Raw genomic sequence first — 10,309 nt, forward strand, 5'->3', positions numbered from 1 at the left:
CCTTTATAGATATAGATTTTTGAGTAAAGAAAATATTATACAAAACTTGATTTACCCTTGTAAGACCCCTCATAAAAAACACTTTCTCATTGGATCTAAGCAAATCTCATAGCTGACCTATTTGGATCTCAAAAAGGTGATAGTCACCGAAAGGTGAAATATACTTATTTGTATATATATTTCTGTGAGAATGTCACAGGTGTGTTTCTGGATGCCGGCGACTCTTAAGCTGTTTGTTTTGAGGGCCGTGTCTGTAGCGTGTTTGTCTAAGATGAGGGCAGCTCTCATTAATTGTGACGCGTTCAGATGAAGAAAGGCTAATATTGACTGTCTTCAGTTTAGTCAAGCTCTCAAGTCTTGAGAATTTCTGTCTCATGAATACTTCAGTATGATTATGTGAAAGTTCTTTGCTTGAGTCATCATTTGAATTATACGAATGGTGCTTCTATTAAGCAGATCGACTGTTAAAATATCTGTTGACTATTTTTATGTCAGCAATATTGTTCATGTGATCATATATCACACAGACAGGAAAAGAAGATAAAATCTTGTGCATTTAAGTTTAGGTTTATGAAAATGATTCATTTCCCAATTTTAGTGAGCTGCCTATGTAGGCAGAATTTAAGGGTTTAATTAACACGTTCTCAAAGCAAATGCTGTGTTCCATCACATGCATCCTTCATAGACAAGACAATCCCACAATGCATTATTAAATAAAATCCCTCTTCGATCATGATAATGTATAATAATATACTTAACTTTGAGTACTATATGAAATGCATGAATAGAAGGGTTTGATTAGTGGTTTGTGCTCTAATGCATTTTATTTTTCAACTGGCAGTGTCCCGTACTTTGAGACGAGCGCTGCGAGCGGTGAGAACGTGAGTCGTGCCGTGGAGGTTCTGCTGGATCTGATCATGAAGCGCATGGAGAGATGTGTGGACAAATCCTGGATCCCCGACGGGATGGTTCGCACCAACGGACACAGCTCCAGCGACCTGGCAGAGCCACGTGACGCCGAGCAGAGCAAGTGCGGATGCTAATGCCATAAGAATCCCTCCAGCCGCGGCTCTCTGATCCTCTTCATTAGCACCAGTATACATCACGGTTGAACTGAGCAGATGTTGAGGATTAGAGACCCTGTGCTGCGTTAAAGACACATGACATTTTTTATCAGAATGGATGGACTAAAGCCTCCTAAATTCAAGTCTTCACGTTTTAAGAGCACTTTACACCAAATCCTGCGTTTAGAAGCCTTAATGCATCAGATGGGATGTGTTTCAAGGGCTCGAATCCTCTCACTGTGTGTTTCACTGTTAGTGCACATCTGCTGTTAAACTAGACATGCATCAGTGCATTATCACTCTGATCCTGACACGGTTCGGTGTTGATTTTCTAAATGAGAACCTCACATTCAATCACTGGAAATTTGGAAAAAAATGCATGTTATAAAAAAAAAATAGACATTTTTAAAAAATATTTGTTTAAAATATATATTTATATAATGCACAACCTGTATCACTTTTTCGAAAAAATTACAAAAATTAAGAAAAGCATCATATGGACTGGAAATGTTGTCATGGTTAGTAATGATGAAAGAATTGTCAGATAAATATTTTTTGGGAGACATAAAAAATTATAAACATATATATATATATATATATATACTTTTTTTTTTTTTTTACATCAGTCCCCACCTTCTGTCACTTAAAAAAAGAACATTAAGAAATGCATCATATGGTCTTGAAATGGCATGAAGGTTAGTAATGATGAGAGAATTGTCATTTTTTGGTGATCTGTTCCTTTAATAATAATTTGTGCTGTTGTCCTTCTCAAGTGGACTGATGGTAAATAGTGCTCACCTCTATGCCACTTTTTTTTTTTTTTTACAAGTTTTAACACTTTTAAATGTGTTACTATGTTATCTGTAGTCATGTAGATGTCAGAGACCAATTAAAGTTAAGTATTTAGCTGTTGTTACTGTATTCATCTGTAGGCTAGTGGTTGATTTGTATTGTACACTTGTGTAGACATTCATCAGTTGGTGTTGGTTGTGGTTTTTCTGTATTTCTGGTCGCTAGTTCATGTAAGTTCCTGCCATTTCATTTAATTACGGGATTTGGAATGAGTTTTAGTTGAAATATCCACATCTGTACTGTAAATTGTGGTCACGTTTCTCAAAAATGGTTGCAAAATGTCAGTAGATGCGTTCTTCCACCCCCACCCCATTTTTTTTTTTACAGTCCCTCTATTTCACAAAAGCAAAGCAAAACCAATTCTAAATGAATATTTGTAATCTGTGGACTTTTCGGTTTTGTTTACTGAATCATTTCCAAAGTGCTTTATTCTGCTGTAGTGCCTGTAACACTGTATCTTTGCCAAACACGGTCTTTTGTGCCAAATACTGAAACTCTATTTGAAAAAATTAAATAAATATATTTTATTATTTATTATGATGTTGTCATATGCACCTGTTGATAATCTGCAGGCATGCCTGATGAAATGTGAAATTGCAGCACAGACTCACAAATTACCCAGGCTGTGTGATGCATTATTGCATAAGGCATCAATTGCCTCACAAAGAGCTTCTGTTCTGTTTTTTATCCGTCTTTAGAAACTCAAAACCTTGCTACTTTCGGTTTACTTGATTAATAATAATGGTTTTACGAAATAAAGAACTGAAACATGTAAATAAATGCGTTAACTAAAGTAAATAAATACAAAACTGACAATCATTACTGACCGTTTCCAGTAACGTTGCAATTTAATGATTGCATTGCGTTGTCACGTGCTACCTGTTACTTTTCTCAACGCTGGTCAGAATCATAGACACCGAATATGGTATATTTAAATGGTTATTAAAGATTGTTTGGAATGATTTCGGTCCTTTGTAATGAATATGCTGAAAAGTTTATACATTTTAGGTGTACAAAAAAAAAAAAAAAAACTGAGATGAATTAATTAATTTCTAAAGGGGATTTATCTTGACGAACTGCGCCCCCTGGAGGAAACAGAAAAACCTACAGGCCTCTTTTCGTGCTTGTCAGTGCAAAAAAAAAAAAGGTTATTCCAGTTAAAATATTTTTTGCATGGTTACTTCAACTTTGTTTTTTTATGAGATGCATTTTCTAGACTTCATAACAGTTAGTTCTTATCAGTGAAGTTCAGTTCCAGGAAGACCATCTCACTTGCCTTTTAGACAAAAAGCATTTTACCCTGCTTCTGGAAATTCTGGTCTTTTTTGATGTAGTTTTTTTTACACTCAAGCGCTTACATTAATAAAATATTACACTTTAAAAGAATCAGTGTTCTAATATTTTAGCTCTATGACTTCCATTCACATTGTTTAAATGTTTTAGAGTATATAAGGACTTCATTTATAGTACTTTTTTGTCCTTTATGGGGCTCGTCGGATTTGTTCAGTGTGGTAATTTCTCATGTGTTTATTATTAAATAATTTTTTTAATTTTCCTTTAACATCTCTGACTGGACCTCTGTGTTATGATGTCGCATGCATATAATAAAGAGACTGAACACAACAGTGCTCAGATACTTTATTGTAATAATACAGAATTTACAAGTAAATAATGAATGCATGCATGTACAGTAACCTTATTTTAATGTATTATGTATCACCAAGTGCATTAATAATTATTCAAATAAAAATGACAGAATTAAAATCACCTTAAGCATCTAACCCATACATAAAAATAAATAAACCTATCTTAAATTGTATTTTTGTTTTATTATTGTAAAACAGGAAAATAATATTTTTCAATAGCTGACTAACTGACTAAAACAAAATCTCCTGATGTGTCGTCGCACACACTGTTCGATGGTGATGTAACTTGATGTTCAACCCCAACACCTTTAATAAACAAGTCTCAAAATCATTTTGCAATCAATATGAACCATATTTACTTAGTCGTTAGTCTGTTAAGTCACATGCTACATTTGTTCTCTAGTAAAAATCTCTTTCTCTTGGAAACAAAGTAAAATTGTGAACGGCATGTTATGTTGACTTCAATTAGAGCGACTCTTACCCTCGAGATCGTCTTTGAGCCGTTGAGCCACTCTCCTCAGTTCCTTCACAACATGTGGAAACTCTTCCTCAATCTCCTCAAAATGTTTTAATGACAGGGAGAAAAGACTGCAGGCGGTCAGAGCAGAAACTGTAGCCAGCTGCCTTCCACCAAACAGGAAGCTGATCTCTGCACAAACACACAACGAGTATGAGGCTGGGTGCACGAACATTGTTACTAATGTCCCTGGAGCACAAAAGCAGTCTGAAGTCTCTGGGGTATATTTGTAGCAATACATTGTATGACTCAAAATTATACATTTTTCTTTTATGCCAAAAATCATTAGGATATTAAGTAAGGATTATGTTCCATGAAGATATTTTGTTAATCTCCAACCGTAAATATATCAAAACTTAATATTTGATTAGTAATATGCATTGCTAAGAACTTAATTTGAACAACTTTAAAGATGATTCTCAGTATTTAGATTTTGTTGCACCCTCAGATTCCAGATTTTCAAATAGTTGCATCTCAGCCGAATATTGTCCTCCTAACAAACCATACAGCAATAGAAAGATGATTTATTCAGGTTTCAGATGATGTATAAATCTCAATAATAAAAAAAAAAAAACACTTACACTTAAGACAGTTTTGTGCTCCAGGGTCACATATTAGTCACATGTTGGTTTTGATTGTTTCTGTTGTCATACACCACTTTGGATAAAAGCATCTGCTAAATGACTAAATGTAAATATACATGAAGAGTTAATTTGCAAAAACAGATAACTCCCGTTTTCAGTCAAAATAACCCAGCTGCAGTTTGATTGAGATTCATTTGAATGCACAATGAAAAAACATGATTTCTGAGAACTGTTATCTGTTTTTGCAAATTAACTCTTCATATATAACTACCCAAATGACCGACAAGCTTCAGAGAGAAACTGTTGCATGCATATGGTGGACTAACACACACACACACACACACACTACTACATCGAATGTTCACAAACTAATTACTAATTATTTCTGGACACAGCCTAGATTTGTCTTCTTAATGCATCAAATGAAAGTAGAACGGCTTTGTTTGTAAGTGTTTACTAATCATGAGTGATTTTATTTTTTCACACTATTATCTCTTTCCGACAAAAACATCTCTAAATGGCTTTCTATCGAACGCTTCAAAGCCAGAACTTCAATGTGGACTTGACTTCTGATCTGCATCAGCAGGTTTCTCATACATCACCTCCAAAGTGGTCTCCATCGCACAGCTCCATTCGGAAAAACTGGTTCTTCACGAGCACACGTCCATGCTCGATGAAGAACATGTGGTCAGCTTTAGCGTCCCGATGAATGACGATGTCTTCAGCTTGGAATAACTCGTACTCTAACTTCACGAGGATGGCTTCGGTGAATTCTCTGTCATGCGTTACGAACATGGAGCCTTTGTTCAGCAGGTTGGGACACATATCTGCCATAATATCCTTTGAAAGAGAAAACACAGCACTATTGAAATGAGTTCTATATGATAACACATGGTTTTGTTCTAACTCGTTGTGATTGGCTCCAGTGTGAGTGTGACACTGAGGTACTTGTCCGTCATCTGCACTGACTTTGGCTTGTTTCTATGTTCAGATGAATGAATTAGAAACCTTTCTCAGCCGTTTTGACACCAGATCGAGGAGGTTCCTCTTGTTGTATTGCCACTTGTACTGGGCAGTGGTGCGCTGGCGCAAAGCCCTGGGAAGCTTCTTGAACATTTTGGAGGATTGCAGCTGGCTGATCTGTCATATTTAGACATCATGCTTTTAATCCATGCATTTATTTGCTGTATCCATTTTAATCTTGAAAAAATCACTTGAGCACCTTTTTCTTGTATTCATTGCCAGTCGTAGACGTGCCCCCGACTGTTGTGATCAAGCAGGCGATGAGAGAAAAACACATTATATATCCAATCACCATGCTAACAACAGCCGTCCACCGTTCTGCCATTCCTGAAACACAACACTGTAAACTACAATTTGGCATTTTATTCTCATGCAAAACCTGATGCATGCAATGCTAAAGCACCAAAAGCATCTGTTGCTATTTTCTTTTCATCTGGTATATGAAACTTCATAGTTTAATACATTGGGCCACAGGTTTTGAAAAAAAACCTAATCCTGGTAGTAAAAATGGTGCTTGACTTTTTGTTTTGTTTTTCAGGAGTTATTTTTCTGCACAAAACACAACTAATGATTGCTTAATGTTGTGCATGAATGTACGTGTTGGTGATTCAATAGATTTAGTTGAAATCCAGGCCATTTGAGAGAAGGCTCTGAAGGAAGAGTAGGAGTATTTTTCCCCGATCGAGGTATTCTGCAAAACAGAAAAGGAAATAGGAACAAATGTTAAGCGATACATCAATAAACGGCTGCATATGCAACACAAATCAAGACATACCTTGATATTCTCTTGCATGACCCAGCAGTCTTGAGGAAACTCCTCCAGTAGAGATATGAAGTACTGAACACAAGTGTTCCAGTGCCACACGAGGATCATCAACATGAACATGAAAAAAAACCTGAAAAACTTCTTGGCTTCTTCAAGCTGAATGTCAGAGACCTAGAACGAGAACATAAAGAACGTCAGAACAGAAGGTCTCTTTAAAACTAAGGGTTTTACCTGATGCTTGTTGGTTTATTGGAAAACTGTGAGGAAATACTACAAAAAATTATATCTACTGTATTCAACTATGAGACTGTCAAAAATCCTTTCACTGAATATTTCAATATTTTCGAATCTTATTACAACTATTTGAGGCTGTATGAGGTTGCTGTAGGAGTTTTTGATATCTATTTAGAGGTTTTCAGATCGTTGGTTTGGTTTCAGGGGTTCCTTAAATCATCAGATCATCTATGATTTTGAGAAAAAAGAATGCCATTTATGTTTGATTCAGTTGTCGATAGGCCTGTCATGATAACAACATTTTTATTGTGTGATTTATTACCCAAGAAATAATTGCGATAAGCCATTTTATTGTCATTTTAAGATCATTTTATGCCACTTAATATATAATCATAATAATGCAAGAAAGCCAACACACTTTCTAATGACAACAAACTCTGAATTCTTAAAAGGGTCACCGGAAGCCCATTCTCCACAAGTTGATATGATTCTTTAGGGTCTTAGTGAAAAGTCTGTGACATAGTTTGGTTGAAAATTCTCAATGGTAGTGCAAAAACACTTTTTACTCTTTTAAAAACAGCTCTTTTTAGAGCAAGCCGTTTTAGAGCATTTTCCTTTAAATGTTAATGAGCTCTGCTGACCCCGCCCCTTTCTTCAGAGCTGCGCTCTGAGGGACTGTTTACTTTTAAGAACTTGCTAATTAGCATTTTATTAGGAAAGGCAATTAGCAAAGATTCATTTATAAACCTCTTATACTCACTTTTCTGGAGGTGAATCTGGACCACGAATGATTTGCATGAAGATAGACACATTTATATAAATCGTGGGCGCATTCCCTTCAAAAACAAATGATGTCGGCTCAGATGTCGGGAGTAAACGATTACTGCTATGTTCATTATTACATCCAACACCAGAACACCACAGTCGCTCAGGAGTCAGTCTTGTCTACATCTGCTACAGCGGTGAAACAATGCTGGACTGATGACAGTCACTCAGGGGGCGGAGCTAAGGTAAGACACCAGCCCAGTCTGTGCTGAAATGTTACTGTCAATCAAACTATCAGGGGAGGGGCCTGTCTGTGTGACGTCACAAAGACGGATCTGAGATCGGCTCGATTGAGAAAAGGGTAATTTCATGGGTGGATTTTTATCATTATAGGGTGGTTGTGTATACGGGCAATATAATGGGTCACCAAAAATGATTGAGGTCATGCACATATATTGTGCGATAAGTTGATATATTAATTAATGCGACAGGCCTAGTTGACAAGTCAAATTTAGCACTTTATATTGTGCCTCGCTCTAATAATAATATCTTAAATTCCATGCCATAAGCATTTTTTTGGTATAATTTAGGAAAAATGATGTATTTCTTATTTTTATAAGTTGTGAGTGAAAACTGAAACTTACGCTTTCCAATTCAAAGCAGAATCTCAGAAGCTTCGGGACACGGAGTAAACGGATCATACTGAAAATCCTCACAAACATGAGCATTCGCACCAGCTTCGAAGCCATCAGTACATCAGTGTCAGCTTGATAAAAGTACTCCTGTGGTAAATTAGGCATGCTTTTATTCTGAGATGTAAAATAAAGCATCTTTCTAATTTGATCAGTCTGAGCGATTTGAACTTTATTAATTAACTTACCACAATAGTAATTAAAATGTCAACCGGAAAGGCAGCCACCACATCAGGGGCAAACCAACTTTTGAAATAAGCATTTCTGATTAATTTTGGATCCAGTATGGCCTAGACAGAAACAAGACTGTGTTGTATTCATTTTTAAGCGTCAACAATATTTTAGAAAGGGAAAGCAATAAATAATTCATATTACACACACACACACACAAAAAAAAAAGAGGATGAGGACACATTCCTACCTGACCGTCGTCACTGAATATACCCATTTTAAAATTAATGGCAACATCAATGCAAAACATGGCGTCTGAGAATATATTGAAGGTCACCCAGCATTCGTAACCTCTACCTTTCATATCCTCAGAAAATGCCATGTCTAGAGGAATTGTTATAAGGTTCACGAAAGCTAAGATCACCATAAACATAAGATAGTAATGCCTGCAAGACAGAAAAAAAGCAAAAGCATTTTTACAGATCACTGTGATTGCATTAACAAAACGCTGACATACTTTGCTCAACATGGTATTGATTTAATTTATTGCAAATGGCACATGAATATCATTTAGTACCCTACCATATGTAAAAGTATCATTAGTAGCAATTGTAACATTTGGCGAGTATTTATAGTGCACTCAAAGATTAATCACGATTAATCGCATCCAAAATAAAAGTTTGTTTATATAATATATGTATGTGTGCACTGTATATTTATAATGTATATATTAAATACACACATATGCATGTATATATTTTAGAAAAATAGATTATGTTTATATAATAAATATATTTATTTATAATATAAATTATATGAATATAAATATATACATGTAAATACATGTAAACATTTTCAAAATACATACTGTATTTGTGTGTAGTTATGTATACACAATAAATATACACATATATTTTGTAAACAAAAACTTTTATTTTGGATGCGATTAATCGTTTGACCCTGCTGTAAAGATTTATTTACATTATAAATATATTAATTTCAACTGCAACATTTTATCGTAACATTTTACGTGATTTACATTTAAACCGAATTATTAAAAATACAAACGTAACATATTTAAATTGCAATTTTATTATGATCTTACAAAGATATTTGTTCAGTGTTAACATTATGTTATGAATGCAAAAAGTTTTTTTTTTTTTGACAAGCCTATCAAGAACAAGATCACACTACTAATTAGCATATGCAGAATAATCTGAAAGTGATTGAGTTTTATTAAAAGTGATCAATGACACGATACTAGTTTACATGAGGAAGACTAACGTTGGTTAAGTCTGTGTTATTAATTAAGTTAACGTTACGTTACCTGATGCGACTCCGGGGGTGTATCACCCATCTGCAGGTTTTAACTTCCCGTTTCTCTTTATTTTCGTTTCCTTCAGGATGCACCGTTAACGTAAGCTTTCCTCTTAGGACATCTTTAAGGCCCGAGAATCGTGTTTTTCCGGTGCCTCTTAAGCTATTTCCACTCATCTCGACTGAGAGCATCATCAGAAGACCGAAGACACGGTTGTTGTGTTATAATCTTAATTTATTTATGTTCGAATGTTAGCGAATCCGCGCGTGACAGTTGAGCGGCGACGACAATCGAGGTTTTAATTTTATAGTTTATTTATTTATTTTTTAACTTTAAACGTCTTCTTTTGTTCATTTGATTGATTGGACCTAGTAAAATGTTTCGGTATTTATGAAGAAATTGTAAAGCTATGAAACTATTCACAAGCAACAAGAAGTGACATTTGTGCCATCTCATTTAAAAACAGACACGTAAGTAAAAAGGTGATTTAAAAAATATATATCATATGAATTATCATAGGCCTGTCTTTATTATGGTGCTTTTTAAAAAAAAATTTTTTTAAGTTTTAATACGACAAATTGATTGGAGTTTGACCCTTTTGCCTACCTTTTACATTCCCCCATTCAGGTTAGAGCCATATTTAATTTCTAAATGGAATAAAAACTATTTTCATAAAA

General features: G+C 35.0%; 2 protein-coding genes across 2 annotated transcripts in view; one reads left to right on the forward strand and one right to left on the reverse strand.

The window, feature by feature from the left end:
• The window catches only part of rab27a (RAB27A, member RAS oncogene family), a 14,789-nt gene extending 12,336 nt beyond the window's left edge, over nucleotides 1-2,453 (forward strand). The window contains exon 6 of the mRNA XM_059506961.1: nucleotides 842-2,453. Coding sequence (XP_059362944.1) covers nucleotides 842-1,043 — 202 coding nt within the window. The 3' untranslated portion in view covers nucleotides 1,044-2,453. The remainder of the gene's footprint in view (nucleotides 1-841) is intronic.
• A 1,072-nt stretch (nucleotides 2,454-3,525) lies between these two features.
• LOC132101998 (potassium/sodium hyperpolarization-activated cyclic nucleotide-gated channel 1-like) lies at nucleotides 3,526-9,903 on the reverse strand. The gene is made up of 11 exons (XM_059507211.1): nucleotides 9,642-9,903; nucleotides 8,565-8,760; nucleotides 8,332-8,433; nucleotides 8,096-8,233; nucleotides 6,462-6,623; nucleotides 6,284-6,377; nucleotides 5,886-6,013; nucleotides 5,672-5,803; nucleotides 5,266-5,503; nucleotides 4,044-4,211; nucleotides 3,526-3,868 (listed from the first exon to the last, which is right to left on the reverse strand). Exons 1-11 carry the CDS (start codon nucleotides 9,824-9,826, stop codon nucleotides 3,786-3,788), a joined length of 1,626 nt encoding a protein of 541 aa, XP_059363194.1. The 5' UTR covers nucleotides 9,827-9,903; the 3' UTR covers nucleotides 3,526-3,785.
• Between the last annotated feature and the right edge of the window lie 406 nt (nucleotides 9,904-10,309).

The sequence above is a fragment of the Carassius carassius genome, chromosome 23 (assembly GCF_963082965.1).
Source record: "Carassius carassius chromosome 23, fCarCar2.1, whole genome shotgun sequence".
Classification (NCBI taxonomy): domain Eukaryota; kingdom Metazoa; phylum Chordata; class Actinopteri; order Cypriniformes; family Cyprinidae; genus Carassius; species Carassius carassius.